The 17272-nt window shown below is 39.9% G+C and overlaps 1 protein-coding gene across 1 annotated transcript in view; it reads left to right on the top strand.

Moving 5' to 3' along the window:
* Positions 1-17272, top strand: part of GDA (guanine deaminase) — a 54748-nt gene that overhangs the window by 6603 nt on the left and 30873 nt on the right. The window contains exons 2-5 of the mRNA XM_077817581.1: positions 4731-4819; positions 6310-6481; positions 7803-7890; positions 16830-16935. Coding sequence (XP_077673707.1) covers positions 4731-4819; positions 6310-6481; positions 7803-7890; positions 16830-16935 — 455 coding nt within the window. The remainder of the gene's footprint in view (positions 1-4730; positions 4820-6309; positions 6482-7802; positions 7891-16829; positions 16936-17272) is intronic.

Genomic DNA, 17272 nt, shown 5'->3' with positions numbered 1-17272 from the left:
AAATTTCAGACTAGTTATGATCTGAAATAAATCATGTTTAAGTTCATCTCTCATTGGTGACATAGTTTATTTAGAAAGGTTTATTCACTAAGGAGAAAAAAAAAGGTACATAAATGACTTATCACCTCTATTCAGCAGTGGAGAGTCAGTTACTACTGTACTTCAATATAATCAAATGAAGTTTGGGCATGTTTCTATTCTGATTTGTATTTACATAGGAAGTAGTAGGTAGTGAAAAAGGTAGAAGTGTGTGGGATGTTAACTTACTGCTTCCATGAAATAAGAGCTTCACCTACAAACAAACCTGTAAAGCAGTTTTTCTCTTAGTTTCCCACACTGCAAAAGTTGGGTCACAAGTGCTTTAGGCTACCAGGAATTATGGGTGAGTGATTGATGTGGAGAACTTCAATTCTATTTTGAATTATACAGAATTGTGTAAACTCAGTCCACATTTTTAATAAACTTCAGAAAGACAAAAGGTACTCACGAGTACTGGCAATCTCTCTCAGTACTGATCAGAAGTACCATTGGTATCTGGGTTAATCTGAAGATTCCTTTCTTGCTATTACAGTGCACTAGATGGAAACTGGGCACCAGTGCCCGTTTAGTATTCTGTCATTGGTACAACCAATCCACCCTGGTCATATGGGAGAACTAGTTCCAGATCATGTAACTGTACTTGCGTGGGAAAAGGGATTTTATCTGATTCCTCTGAAAATAACATAGTTTGAATTAATTTCCATGGTGCAGTCACCTGTTTGAATGGTTAGGAAGTAATTAAAAACTTTTCTTGCATCATAAAGTCCCTGGTTGTTCTTTCTCAGACACAGAGGCCCTGATTTTCCAGTGTAATTGTTTGCACCAGTGCAAGAAGAGTGCAATACATTACCATTTTGATATGGTAGTATTTTGCATCCACTTTCCATTGATGTCAATGAGTAATGAAAAATATGACCCAGCGACCATTATTAATTAGGTGTCAGTTGTTATACACAGGAACATACAACTCAAAAGCAAAGATACTTGAAGGCTGTGTATGTGACGCCTTGTGGGGAACCTACGTTTGTGTGAACAGCATGAGCCCATGTTTATGAATGTTCATTGACCTAGGTTGATTTTCAGGGGACGTACTAGAATCCACCCTTACTCTGGTTTAATTTCATTCATGGTTCTGGACTAACCTTTCACTCAGCCCTATGTTATTGCTTAATTTTTCTGTCTTTAGGGACTGTATATTTCTGTTAGGATGAATTCTGCATGACTGATTACAGTAAGGTTTTCTGTTGTTCCAGAACTGAATCATTTCAAAAACATCTTGAGTAATGGTTTGCTATGAATAAAATACCCACTCCTGTTCCATGGCAACAAGTCTGTTTCCAGCATTTGCCATCTGGTAGTTCATGTTTGTCTCTCTCTCACTTACTTTGTTCAATAGCTAGCGTTAGTCATTCCCCACCCATTTTTACTTCAGTATCTCTGTGATATTTTCTTTATTGCTCAATCACAAATTCCAGTAGGTCTGGATTATAAAACACCTGAAGGTGTTCAACTGACTGAACACACCAAACACACTTTCAAAAAAGAGAGAGAGATGTTGCCTTGTGTGAAGCGTCAATGGATTATTACACTTCTGTGATTATTGTTAAATATTTATTTTATTGTAGTGTCCTAAGGTTCCAGAGGAACTTAGTGAAAAATCTGCAATCACACGTTATTCAAAAATATGCAGCATTATGAAAAAAAAATCAGCTTTTTCAGTTAAAGTCTTCATTATTGTTTACAATTTCTTAGATTTTCTTCATGGAGACCCTTGTTTATATCTTTTCATTAAATAAAACTAACTTATAAGCACCATGTACCCAGGTACCTAGCTGGTCCATGTTAAACTATGGGTGGCTTTTTTGCTGTTTTGTTGTCCTTGTCTTCCCTATCCCTGCTCCATCTTATTGTGTGTTACATCAGTTGTTAAATCTTGTCTAAGGACTGATCAATGTACAGTTTTTGTACCACTATAACTATATGTGTTTAGAAATTAGAATAGTTAATATTTACACCGCCCTAGTATGGATGCAATTATGCCAGTATAAAGTTGCTTATAGCATTATAGTTTATTCCCTTATATTTATGCTAGGCAATTCTTTTGACCCTTATGTTGCTGGATACTGTAAATGTGAGTTCCAGTAAGGCCACCATAGAGCTGCCTCTTCTTTCGTATGGCATTTGAAAAGCAATGGCCTGGGATTATAATTGAATTTTAAGATTTCAAAGGCATTCTCATGCTTCTGGGGTAGCTAGGTGGATCCCCTTTGTACCACCACTGTAAGTGTGAATGAGGCAGTTGTCTGGGATGTGTTGCATGATTTGTACTTCACCACAGTTACAATTTGGTGGTTTTTGGATTTTGTATTTGTGGAGGAAATATCCACACCTTCCTTGCATAGCCTGAATGCAGTTTAGTGCAGGCTCCTTCCTACAGGGAAGGCAGAATCCTGCGACTTCTTTTGTTGGATCTTCAACCAAGTCTTTGTTTGGGACATCACAAGTGGCCCACAATTCAAGCCAGTGAGTGCTGGCATCCTTTTGGTTGGCCTGTAGTGGTGATGCATGGATCCAGAAAGGCTTCCTGGATTTGGATCGGGAGAGTAGCAGCAAATTGAGATATTGTTGTATCGGCAGATCCCAAGCGGCCAGGATCCTATTGTGCTCCTGGACCACAGCAGCATCTTGCCTGATGTTGGCAGGCATGATGCCTACCATAACTGGTAGACATGGTGTTGGCGTTGATTTGAGAGAGCTGCTAACAATCCTGAGCATGGCATTGATTTCAGTGTTAACGAGAATGGTGGGGGAGCTGTTGCACCAAACTGGTGTGCAGTACTCCACCGGTGACAAAACAAGGGCTTGTACTGACATTCAAAGTTTGCATGCTGTTGACAACAGAGGGCGCTACTACCCCTGAAATGGATCTTTACGGGCTGCCGGTGGAGCAGATTACTGTCATACCAGTGAAAAAGGTCCACAGTAATTATCTTCAATACACAGCAGTTCATTGAGAAGGAATTACACAAGCAGTAAAGGGTTATATGAAGCACATAACTCCTATGTTAGACATAAAGAGCTATACATTAAGAGCAATACATTTCTCTTAACAAGTCTCTCTTTCACAAACATACAGAAACAGGCCCTGCGCTAGCCTCGCGCAGTTCCTGCTTGGCAAACAGAGAAGGTGATTACCAATTTCATAGATGGCTTCTTCCCTCCTGGTCTGTTCTTCTCAGACCTCTGGTCTGTCTCGGATTCCCTCGAAGCAAGGCCTTGCTTGCCTTGAGACCCCTCTGGTTCACAGTCCTACTTGAGCTCACGGAGCAGAGTTCTGGCTTCTCTGTCTAGCAGCGTTGCTGCTTCAAATGTCAATTAAGGAATACCAACCACAGTAATTTACTTTGCTTCATTCTTACACTCTTTTTCCTCAAAGGAGTTTCATGCCTTAAAAGCATGCTCTGTGGGCTTGTGGTGACTAAGTTTACCTAATTAGTGTTTTAGAAGGGGCTGGGGAGGGTGGTACCGAATGAAGATCACCCCACATTTACACACTTATCAATCATTCGCTCTGGCTTTCTGCATGGTGTCCTTGCTGTATGGTCATTATAACGAGTTTGACCTGCGCTCCACGCTGGAACTTTATACATGTGATATTTACTTTTGCATGGGCCCATATTTGCCAACCAATAGGTTCGATATCGATCGTACATGCAGACTTTGCCAGTTCTTTATCAAATTTGCTTCTGCTTAAAGGGAACCTGCTCCCAGGATCCTCTGCAGCCATTCACCCATGTTTAAGTCATGCCAAGTTATACTCAAACCATTCATTCAGTATGGCCATACCAATTTGGCACCATCCCAACACAGGCATCGCATCCCCAGGATGTTAGCAAGCTTCTGAATGATGTTAACCCTTCTTTTTGGTGGTGTCAAGGTATTGGCAATAGCTTGGCATCCGATCGATGGTAACTCCAAGGTACCATGGATTGTGGTCATGCAATAAAGGCAGACTAGAAAAGTCCACTTTTGACGGCACGTTGGCCTCGTAGTTGTTCAAGTGGAAGGCAGAGATGAGTGTTTTCGAAGGGTTTCAGTTGCCAAGCTTTGAAATACATCTCAAGTGCCTGGAAGTCATTTTTTGTAACCTTCTCTGTGGCCTTCAGAGAGGATGCTTGCGTTGCTAACACAATATAATCTGCCTAGATGAATTTACAGGATGATGTGACTGCAGTGTTGCTGATATAGAGATTGAACAGTGCAGGTGCTAAAACAGATCCATAGAGCTGTAACTGGGAAACCCAGTACGACTAGCAGAATTGTTGTACACCAGCTGTTATGAAGTGTGAAGGTAGATGCTGGAACTATGCCAATCACATAGTGGTGGACTTGTTATTGAGTGTATACAGTGCCTGGATTCACTTCCCATAAGAAGTTACAGGTACAAGGTGGGTCGGTTTCCTTAGTTTCGTGGGTTGGTTTGCTTAGGACCGTGAATAGGCATTTCAAAGTCAGGCCTGGGAAATGAGGTAGAACATGTTTTCATACAAGCCCATTTCTGCTGTAAAGAAGTATGCACTTAAAATCAGATGTTGTAAAATGATTACTATTTTGTCATCATGTGATGTTAATGTTGTGTATATATTTAAATGCAATATTAAAACATTTAACTATTTTGTTTTTCTCCTTAGATTGTGTTTTTGGAGCAAGCAGATCAGCAAGAGCAACTAGCTAAGAAGTGGGGCTTCAAAGCATCTGATATAAGAGAGCTTAGTAATCAGTAGGTATTGTATTTAAGTTCATTTAGTCATTTTGGTTTCAATTTGTTCCCTGGATGACTGAAGTATTATATATGTATTTTTACTTATGGATCCAGAATTCCATTCTGTCCTTTGTGGTTTTGCCTGTGCAAGGAATTGTGGATTGGGCCCTAAATGTGGACCATGAATACGCTTTTTTCATTCCATGAGTTGGGAGTTTAGCAATGAGTGAATTGTGCTACCTGATTCATAACTCTCAGATTGTAAAGCCTTATTTAGGCTTGACAAATAACCTATTCTTTTTGCATCACTGTAAACAATATTCTCTATCTTTTTTAGAGGTGTAAATTTACATTCTGTTGTCCATTTTGTTGGCAGCAGGCGGAAAACTCCATGGCTGAGTTAATAAATTGGGGTAGCACTTCACTTTAAAATTCTGTCTGAGCTGTCAGTTAGCATGATCTCTGTTTGCGTTACCTACCTGTCTGATAAGACTGAGACATAGATTTCAAAATATGACACATTTGTACATTTCACACTATTGAACAGTTGAGCAAACAACACATACAAACAAAATTCTGCCAATATTAATCCAAATTCAAAAATGAATTTTGATTCAACCATACTTACAATTCTTGTGTTTGTGCTTTGAGAACATTCAAATTGTCAATATTTATTATCAAAATAGTAACAAGAAGCAAATTTGAAACAAAAATGCCTGAATATTTGGCAAATGTGAATTTTGAGTTGTATACTTAATTGTAATATTCAAAATACATGCTGTGTAGGTTAGTTACATATGTCACCCAATCAGGGGGCAGAAACTGTAGCATATGACTTATGGAGCAAATTTCAAAAGTTTGAATATAAAATGTTCTTAATTAACAATGCACAAACTTCATACAGGAAAACTCATGAAGAAATTTGTGAATAATTTTGAACAAATACATCTGAGACTTTCACTTTTTTCTGTTTATGAAATGATAAACCATGAAATTCAGCAAATACGTTATTATGGACGATTCACTCAGCTCCATTGCCAAATGCATTTTTTTAGACATCTCATCACATTTGGAAGAAATATTTATAGCCATAGAAATTAGTTTCCAAGAAAATAACTTCAGAGTATGAGAATAAGAGTTTTGTGAGACTACAAGAGGGGAAAATTATTATTTTCTATGTTTTTAAAAATATTTGACATCATATTTACTTTTAATTCCTGGCTGAGCCCATGACCCAGGGTTTCTGGTGCTGGAAATCCACTCAGAGGGGTAGTTGTGGTGACACAAGGCAGCGTCCTGGAGTACTTGATGCTGCACACAATAAAAGGATTTACTTCCTTAGTAGACGTCTGTACTTTGGATGCTGAAGATCTGGGGTTCAAACCCTGCAGACCACTCATGCTGGGGGCCATCACACAAGCATGTTGTACAAAACAAAAACATAAAAGTTGTTCTTTAAGAGCAATTATTTAAAAATCCAAACTACTATGATTTTTTTTTTTAAACAGTGAATTCTTCATGCCAGGAATGGTTGATACTCATATCCATGCACCTCAGTATGCATTTGCTGGATCAAGAATAGATCTACCTCTTTTGGAATGGTTAAACACATATACATTTCCAACAGAAGCCAAATACAAAGATAATGATTTTGCTGAAGAAGTATACACCAGAGTTGTAGTAAGTACAGCAAGTGTCTTCTGCATACTATTATAAGGTAAAGTGCACATTAATGAACTATATCAGCTTTCAGAAGCTGACAGTACAACTAAAAAAAATAATAAGGAAGTATATTAAAATTTATATTATGAAAAATAGGAACTAAATAAATTGGGAATATTGTCATTGTTCAAGATTATCCCTTTCTAATTCTGATGTCTAGGAGTGTGATTAGAGCTGTGTGAATTCAGCGAAGTTCAAGGTATTCTTAGCTTCTGTTTTTTAGGGTTTTAGTGGCTTGCAAAGTTGGTTCAAGTTTAGCAATCTAGTACAAGTATAACTATGATGTAATTCCACTAACTTTTTCATTCATATTACAATTTAACTTATTGCACAAGTCTGTTACTTGAAAATACCAGCTTTGTGGACTTTGTCAATATGTGTTTCTCAGTAAAACAGCATTTAATTGACAATGTTGTCTCACCTTTATTAAATGTGTACTTTGCTAAAAAGTAAGATACTACTGTGATGGGGACCAATATAAGAATCTAGATAGCCCTTTATTATAATGTGCATCACCAAGATAGTTCCTACTTCAACAGTTGTAAAAGTCCATAAAATTAATATGAAATAGTTGTGAACTTCTCAGTTAAGGCTGTCTAAGTATAAATTCACCCAAATTATCCATAATGTATATATGTCTTTTTGCCTAGTTGCTTACATCAGAACTCATTTCATCACATGATAGGCAGCAATTAACATATATATCCCCTATCCTAGGCTCCAGGCACCTTTGCCAAAATTTAAAATGCAATCAACATTGTAAAGTAAAGCCAGTGACTGCTGCACAACCCCAAGCCAAAGGAGACTATCAACATCTACTTCAGGGAGACTATACCTGGATACGGTTTCTCTATGATCTGACCCAAAGATGAAAGATTAGGTAGTGTATTGTCAGCATCACACATTGGTTTCTTGAGTAGAGGCCTCACCTTACTGCAGTTTCCTTCAGAGATACCTACTCCCTGAAGCAGATGTTTATAGTCTTCTTGCAGTTTACCATCGAGGGAGGACATGGATCCAAAGGACACATTGTGGGATGAAGGGAACTGTTACAGTTTTGAACTGATAAGTATATCAGCCGTAGTTTTCCCTTTAAATACATTAATAAGAATTGGCTATAAAATTAGTATTTTTTTGCTCCTCACTTCTCTTTCAGTCCAAGTCAGTGCAAAATTCTGTAGAGCCATCTTGCGGATTAAAACCACTGATTGCATGTTCTGTCATTTTGGCAATGTGACACTTTTTTTTCATACAGCTCAAAACTGAATTCTTTTTATAGAGAAGAACGCTAAAGAATGGCACGACTACAGCATGCTACTTTGCAACAATTCACACAGCTGCTTCTTTGCTACTTGCTGAAATTATAGGTAAGAACGTAAGAGTGAGTTTGTTCAAATCAATGCAGCTATGCTGATTTACACCAGTTAAGAATCTGCCCCTCTATTTATTCTCTCCCTGAAATCCAACTATCCTTGCTCAATTGTTCAATCCCTCTCCCACTCATTGACTCCCATTTACCCTCTGCTCCATTAATTACCACCACTGCCACCCCATGTCCCAATAAACAATTGTAGCTCCCAAATCAACTAGTACATCACTCATCTCTTTATGTGGCTCTGCTGCTCCTGCTCTGTTGCTGCTTGGGTACTGGAAGATCCTATGCCTAAATGGCAGGAGAAACAGCCAATATCTTTGCTCCCTATTCCACTCAGGCATTGGGGTGGGGGTCAGTGCCAAGATCTTCACTCATGCCTCATTACCATTAATTTTGCATAAGTAGAGATCCCATGCAAATGGAGCAAAATAATGTGAGCCAACAAAATTTTGGTAACCAAGTGTGAAACTGTATATGTTAAACTTTGGTGAATCAGGCCCTAACTGGCGAGTCATCTGTACAAATGCCCTGTTTATATGTGCATTTATGGTAATTGCACACGCAAATATCAGCACACAATTGTATGCTCATTTTTGCATATCAATGTCCAACTTCCCTTTCTCAATATGTGTAGCTATTTGGCCTTGATTAAAGGATTAATATAATTTTCCAGGAGCAATGTCAAAGATAAGCCAGTGGAGTAAAACAAGAGACTCATGTGACCCACAGTCTTATCTGATTATTCATTATTTTGTGAAATCTTAAGTTTGAGTGCCCCTCAAAAAAGGGGCATAGACTTCAACCCAGTTATGAACGCTCTTGTTTCATTTTTAATTGAAACTGACTCAAGGTATATAACAAGTCATGTGCCCTGTTATGGCTGACCTTTTCAGAGACGTTTAAATACGGTCTTGTTTGAGGATGCAGATGCTACATTTACTTTTACATCACAAACTATATGTTAAACGAAATATAGGATTTGTATGGTATTACTCTGTGAAAATGTAAGTGCTCAAAATGACAATGATGTAGATGGTTTTCTTGATCTCATTATTACTTGATAAGCACCAACACCGTTTTCAGTGCTGTACAAGACACACACAGAGACATGTCTTTTGCTCCTAAGAGTTTACAATCTAAGGCCCTAATTCAGCAGAGATCAGGCCATCCCTATTCAGCACAGCATTTAAGCACATGCTACATTTAGGCACATGATTACCTTCCATTGACTTCAATGGGACTTAAGCAGCTGCCTGAAGTTTAGTCTTTGATTAAGTGCTATGCTGAATAGGGATGGACTTAACCACGTGTTTAAATCCTTTCCTGAACTGGGGTCTAAACAGGCAAAGACTGGATGGAAACAGACCAGTGGGAGTCCAAGATGATTTTGCTGACTTAGGTCGGATCTACACTAGACAAGTAAGTTGACTTTACTGTGTCAGTCAGGGACTTGAAAAATCCACACCCCTGAGTAGCGTAGGTAAGCTGATCTAACCCCAAGTGTAGATGGCGTGAGGTTGATGGAAGAATTCTGTTAACCTAGCTACTGCCTCTTCGGACGATGGATTACTTACACGGAGGGGAGAACCCCTCCCCTCAGTGTAGGTAGTGTCTACAGTGAGACACTATAGTGGTGCTGCTGTAGCATTTCACGTGTAGACAAGCCCTTAGAGTGCCATCTGCCTCATGGAAGTCGTGAGTTTTTTAATGGTTAGGAAGGGCCATTTGGGTTGGGATTTGAGCAAGAGCTACTTTAATAGTGATCATGGCTGCAAAAACAAACTGTAAATACAAAAGGACAGAACCAGAATGTGGCTACCATATTTGGTATTTGCCAAGATAATTTTTTGTCCTCATGTGGTGGGAGTTTGGCCAGTGACTTGTCCTTTTCGGCAGCTACATTGAGGCGCAAGCAATTCAGGTCCCTGTGGAGCTCCTTTTCTTTCTTGCTGTAGTCACCACTACCTACTTCCTCACTACAGAAAGTGCAGCTTGTCCATCACTCTGACCCGATTTGGCAAGATCTCAGAAGCAGTAAGCTCCTTTCATTTTGACATTAAACACAATTTCCCCCCCACCCCCCCAATACCAAATAGGGATGACGGAGAAGTGTACTGCAGGAAGTCTGTTGCAGAAATCAGGAGTGAATGTGTCACAAATTGCATGCACAAGTATGAAGTGATGCTTGTCAATTGTGCTGGTAATGGTGCCTGGTTCAATACACATGTTATCTATGTGTTCCATTTTTGGAAAGTAGTGACCTGGAAGCACTAAACCATCTGTGTCAGGTGACCTAATAATCACTATGGTCCCTTTGACACCAAGAGACCCAAAAGCCATATTGGAACATATAGCATGCAGAAGCATCCTTGTGTCCACTGCCTGTTGAGTACTGTACAAGTCTTGGGCTTCTTCAGCACCTCTAGTAGTGATGGACTTTGCTACTTTACCATTGGAAAAGCCTCCAACAAAGAGAAGTGTTTGGGTTGGATGTGCTCCTACACTCAGGTGCATTTTTGAACTAAATATTCACAGAGGAATTTTACAAGTGACTGCTTGTTGGATGCCATGTTTAGAAACTTTTTCCATAGAAGCACAGGGCACCTACCATTCACCTGTTATTTCTTACATCCAAACTTAGATCCTGTCTGGCACTGTCTCCCTCTGCTGTTTTCACTGAGTTACTGTTGTCTGAGGAAAGTAGGGCTTTATATCTTTGTTGTAGCATAGACAGAAGAACCACCTTATAGTTAGACAATGATCTTTTGTACGTCTCTGTCATTAGCTGATAAATTCAGTGCCATAAGGTGATTATTGTTGCAGTGTAATTAGATGATTTTGCTTTAAGATTCATTTTACTTAAGTAGGAAGAAAACCACTGAGTGATAAACTGCATCCTTAGCAAACAAGTCTTCCATAGATATTCTGCAGAACATATCATCTCCTCTTTGAAGTGCTACCTCCCTTAGATTGCTCTCTCAAGTGTTTCAATTTTATGGAGTTTGTCTGTTTTTTTCAAGCAAACAATGCAACAGGATCAATTGCTGGAGGATGTGCTTGCTCTGGTGGCCATGAAGCAGATGAACGTGATGCTCTCTGATCAGATTCAGAGTCTGTTTCCTCCCCTCAGTGGTTCAATTCTGACATGTGCCAAATACAAACTACTTGTGTATTTCTGAAAGCAGCCCCTGTGACAAAGTCTTGATGATGCAGCATCTAAACTAGAAAACTCATTCAGTAGCCGCCAATACAATTCATGTCTCCTGGTTTCTCCTGTCAGAATTCTATCCAGCACTGGTGGCTTTTGACAGTTTTTCACTGTTTTGATTTTCTTGAAAAACACATTTTTCCAGAGGTTAAGGGGAATCTTTTCTCTTTGATCTAGGCTTTTAAGGGGCTTGTATCCTGTGTGTCTTCATAGACTGTAATTCCTTGTAGAGGTAGAATTCCTAAAGTATATTGGTAGCATTACCACCACCACCACCACCACTATTCTTCTTTTTATACAAGCATAGAGATTTGTGCTAAATTAGATCTCTATGAATCAAACTATACCATAGAATCTCTATGGTTAGAAATCCCAAGCTTGAATAATAAGAGTATAGTAGTAGGAATATACTGCAGACCATCTGACCGTGATGGTAAAATGCTCCGGGAGATAAGAGTGGCTATAAAAATAGAAAACTCAATAATAAGGGGGATTTCAATTATCCTTCTATTGACTGCGCACATGTCACCTCACGTTAGGATGCAGAAACAAAGTTTCCAGACCCCATTATGACTGCTTCTTGGGGGAGCAACAGTCATGGAACACACAAGGGGGGAGAGGCAGTTCTTGATTTAGTCCTATGAGGAGCACAGGATCTGGTTCAGAGGTGAATATAGCTGAACCGCTCAGCAACAGGTGACCATACAATAATTAAATGTAACATCTTTCTTGAGGAGGGGGGAAAACCAAAGAAACCCTCCACGATAGCATTTAATTTCAGAAAGGGGAACTACACCAAAATGAGGAAGCTAGTTAAATGAAAATGAAAAGGAACAGTCACAAGAGTGAAATGCCTGCAAGCTGCATGGAAACTTTTTATAAACACCATAATAGAGATTTGAATTAAATTAAAAAAATAGAGAACCAAAACAATGCCACTATGGGTAACCAACAGAGTAAAAGAGGCAGCTAGAGGCAAAAAGGCATCCTTTAAAAATTGGAAATCAAATCCTACTGAGGAAATAGGAAAAGGAGCATAAAATCTAGCAAGTCAAGTGTAAAAGAGGTAATTATACAGGCCAAAAAAGAATTTGAACGGCAACTAGCCAAAGATTAAAAAACAAACAGCAAAAACAATTTTAAGTACAGCAAAAGCAGGAAGCCTGCCAAACAATCACTGGGGCCGTTGGATGATCGAGATGCTAAAGGCGCACTCAAGGAAGACAAGGCTTTTGAGGAGAAGCTAAATGAATTCTTTGCACCAGTCTTTACTGCAGAGGATGTGAAGGAGATTCCACACCTGAGCCATTCTTTTTAGGTGACAAATCTGAGAAATTATCCCAGACTGAGGTGTCAATTGAGGATTTTTTGGAACAAATTGATTTACAGTAATAAGTCACTATGAACAGATGGTATTTACCCAAGAGTTCTGAAGGAACTTGTAAGCTGGCATGGCTGTCCCTCCGCTTCTGCCTCTGACAGAGGCTACGCCTCCTCCTTAGTCTGCTAGCGTCTTTTCCAAGCAAAGAAAAAAAGGTGAGAATTACTGATTTTCAAGGGGCCCTGGCCTTCAAGCAGGGCAGGGCTGTAAACAGGCTGGGCTGTGGCCTGCAGTCAGGCAGAGCTGGAGCAGTTTATTCACCCCGCCTTTAAGTGGGGCTCCAGCAGGAGTGAGCACCAAACACAGTCTGTGGGGCTCAAGTACGACGGCAAGCACCGTTGCTGGGGCTCCAGTAGGGACGCTCAAGGAGCACAGGCATCTTGGGCTAAGGAGGGGGATTACTGCCACCCTAGGGGTGGGATGGTAGTGGGGATGCGGGCCCACCTAACTCCACCGCATCCCAGCTCAGGGCCCTAACAGTGGAAGAGTGGTCTGCAACTGGGTCAGCCGGGAATCCACCTGAAACACGCGGACCATGTTTCTGGCATCACCGTAGCCAGATGGTAGTCTGGCTCCCATGGGCTGCTTCCTATTCTCCCCCTCAGTCTCCTCAGGATATTCTGTCAAGGGTAGTGGTAGTAGCTCTTCAGCATTGGGAGTGACAGGGCTCTCTGGAAGGTCAGACTGGTCCTCACGGCAGCAGCAGTTCTCCCTGACTTCCGACTCCAGCAGCGGGGAAGATGCATCTGTCTCCTTTGGCAGCTCCCTCCAGACTGAGTGGCTGGGCTGGGCTGGCTTTTTATATTTCCCCTTCCTGTCCTATCCCTCTGCTTCTAGCATGTAGGGCGTGGCCCTCCTCGTTCCACGCACCAGGTGGCTTGTGGTGTCCCCTCCACTTCTGCCTGTGAGGGAGGCCACACTTCCTCGCTACAGAACTCAAATATGAAAATGCATGACTACTAAGTGTGATATGTAATCTATCATTTAAATCAGCTTCTGTGCCAGATGACTGGAGGATCGCTAATGTGATGCCAGTTTTTGAAAAAGGCTCCAGAGGTGATCCTGGCAATTACAGGCCAGTAAACCTAACTTCAGTACTAGACAAATTAGTTGAAATCATAATAAAGTACAGAATTATCAGACATCAGTAACATGATTTGTTGACAAAGAGTCAACATGGCTTTTGTAAAGAGAAAATCATGCCTCACCAATCTACTAGAATTCTTTGAGAGGGTCAAAAACACATGGGCAAGGGTGATTCAGTGGATACAGTGTACTTGGACTTTCAGAAAGCCTTTGACAAAGTCCCTCACCAAAGGCTCTTAAGCGAACTAAGCTGTCAAGGGATAAGAGGGATGATCTTGTCCTCGATCAGAAACTAGTTAAAAGACAAGAACCAAAAGGATAGGAATAAATGGTCAGTTTTCAGAATGGAGAGAGGTAAATAGTGATGTCCCCCCCCGGGTCTGTACTAGGACCAGTGCTGCTCAACATATTCACAAATGATCTGGAAAAAAAAGGGCAAAATTTGCAGATGATACAAAATTAGTCAAAATAGTTAAATCCAAAGCAGACTACAAAGGGATCTCACTACACTGGGTGACTGGGCAACAAAATGGCAGATGAAATTCAATGTTGATAAATGCAAAGTAATGCACATTGGAAAATATAATCACAACTATACATACATAATTGGGTCAAAATTGGCTGTTACCACTAAAGAAAGATCTTGGAATCATTATGGATAATTCTCTGAAAACATCTGCTCAATGTGCAGCAGCAGACAAAAAAGCTAACAGAATGTTAGGAACCATTAGGAAAGGGATAGATAATAAGACAGAAAATATCATAATGATACTATATAAATTCATGTTATGCCCACACCTTAAATATTGTGTGCAGTTCTGGTCAGCCCATCTCAAAAAAAGATATATTAGAAATCGAAAAGTTACAAAGAAGGGCAACAAAAATGATTAAGGGTATGGAACAGCTTCTGTATGAGGAGAGATGAAAAAGACTGGGACTGTTCAGCTTGGGAAAGAGTCGACAAAGGGGGGACATGATAGAGGTCTATAAAATCATTAAGGATGTGGAAAAAGTGAATAAGGAAGCGTTATTTACCTCTTCACATAACACAGGAACCAGGGATCACCTATTGAAATTAACAGGTAGCAGATTTAAAACAAACAAAAGGAAATACTTCTTCACACAATGCACAGTCAATCTGTGGAACTCATTGCTGGACGATGTTGTAAAGTCCAAAACTATAACTGTATTCAAAAAAGATTTAGATAAGTTAATTGAGGATACAGTACATCAGTGGCTATTAGCCATGATGGTCAGAGATGCAACCCCATGCTGTCAGCGTTCCTAAGCCTCTGCCAGCCAGATGCTGGGACTGGATAACAGGGAATGTGGATCATTTGATAATTGCTCTGTTCTATTCATTCCCTCTAAAGTGTCTGATATTTGACACTCTCGGAAGACAGAGTACTGGGTAGATGGACCATTAGTTTGACCCAGTATGGCCATTCTTACATTTTTATGTCAGTATCAAAATGGTCATTTTTGATTAGTGAGCACTTTGACTGAAGCTGTGTATTGTCATCTCTAATACGAATACTGAACTGTGCATAAGTGTCATTGAACTAAAAAGCTAATTTTTTAGAATATTTCAAAGGCTAGTCTTGTATGCCTAGGCAATTACAGTTTAAAACCTTCTATTAGGCAGACTAGATGCTACATTATATGTACAAAAACTTACAAATGGAAGCATTGCATTAGTAATTCACATACATCTATATCTACCCACTATGCAGTACAAACTATTGGAGCACAATCTACTGCTATGGGTACACAACCTTCAGTATGAGACTGATCTGGTCAGAAAAGATCAACTGAAAATATAGAAAACTATTATAATCACTGTGAGGTACTTTGACAATTAAGAATATATGATGTGAAAACATTTCATGCTAATACTGTGGTTCTCAACCCGCAGGCTGCATGTGGCCCAATTAGCACACAGCTGTGACCCAGCTCAGCTGTGTGCTACAGGCCAGCCTGTGTGGTGGGGTCTGAGTTCCGGGCCCCCAGTAATAAATAAGTTGAGAACCACTGTATTAGTATATTGCAAAATTGCATATTGCAGATGCCAAACAACTTCATCGTTTCTGGCAAACAACAACAACAACAACAACTCTTGGCCATGCAAAAACCCAAAAAGATCTTTTAATGTATTGTCATTTGGTATCTTTGACCTATAATTTTAACACTTTAATCTGGTGTTTAATTTAAACAGAAAAACTGTAGTCATAGTCATGCTGCAGTGTTTCTGGAACTGTGCAAAAATGTCACGCTCTCATTCTGGGTACCATTGTTTCACTTCACCTACAGGCCTACAGCACAGCTGGACAGTTCCACATTATACCTCTTTTAAATGTACATAAAATAAGCTTTCAAATGATGTGTAATATGGATGGGGGGGTAAGTTAACCTCCAATAATATGGCCCTCTTTGGAGAATTGCCACATGCCTATGAAGACAGCAACAGTGTATTCACTAATGACTAGATTCTGCCTGGCTCGTTTGGAAGTGTGCAGCAGTGGGGGGAAGACAAAGACGACTCTTTCAACCACCCTGGTGTGGCCCATGGAAAATCCAGGCAGGATTACAGTCATTCCCCAATTCCTAATGGATGCACAGTGCCCCAAAAGCAGTGCTTAATTTTTGCCAGGGCTGAACCCGGTACCTCTAGGCTTGGCAATTCCTAGCCGTGGCACCTCTGGGCTTGCTGCACCAGTTATGAATGTAAAAAAATTGCTTGAGCCCCAGCATCTCTTTCATTACAAATTAAGCACTGCCCAAAAGGGACAGGAAGGTAGGCTGTGACCTCCAACTGACCTGTGCAGGCAGATGACATACAGGAAGGAGCAGGCTGCAAGCCACAAAAGGGTGTGGTGGCATGCATGATCCTTGTATGGGTTGGGGAATTCTGGGAGGCAGTCTGCCTGCCAGTGCTCTTCCTTCAGCAGTTTTGCACTCTGGACTATGTGTAACTGGCACAATCTAGCCCTTATTTATAATGTTTTCAGTAGCGAGTACTAAGGTAATGTTCAGAGTTTCCATTTAAATCTCTGTTGCTCATTACTTTATCAAAATATTTTCCTTTTAGGCTAAAAAGTCTCAGTCTAAAGATGAAGAAAAGAACATGGGCACTGTTCACTCTTAAATGAAGTTATCTAGGCCAGAATTTGTTACTCTGGTTTTAAGTGCAGATCTTGCTAGCAGTTTGTTTGGAAAACAACTGATTCTGAGTTTTATTCTGTTATACATTTCACAGATAAATTTGGTCAGCGAGCATTTGTTGGCAAAGTTTGCATGGATCTCAATGAATTTGTTCCAGAATACAAGGAAAGCACTGATGAATCTGTCAAGGAGACAGAAAGGTAAAATGATTATACTGATAGTATTATCTTTAAAAATTGTATTTTTAATAAAAGTGAGAGAGCACAGGAAGGCTAGTTAAGAATTAAGCCTAAAACTTTAAGGTGTAGGAAGTAACATTTATTCATCCTTTAAAAAAACAACAAAAACAAACATCCGATTCTCCTCTTATACCAGTTTTCCACTAATGCAACAAATCTGTGTCAGTGGAATTGCTCCTAATTTACAACAGTGTAAATGGGAGAAGAATCTGATCCATACAGTGCACATGTATGAATTCGCGAGTACACATGCTTCTTTTAATGACTGTTCTGAAAAGGCTGAGGTTTAACATGAAGG

The sequence above is a fragment of the Eretmochelys imbricata genome, chromosome 5 (assembly GCF_965152235.1).
Source record: "Eretmochelys imbricata isolate rEreImb1 chromosome 5, rEreImb1.hap1, whole genome shotgun sequence".
Taxonomy (NCBI): Eukaryota; Metazoa; Chordata; order Testudines; family Cheloniidae; genus Eretmochelys; species Eretmochelys imbricata.
Note: the sequence above shows the minus strand (reverse complement) of the source record. Positions and strands in the feature narration are given on the sequence as shown.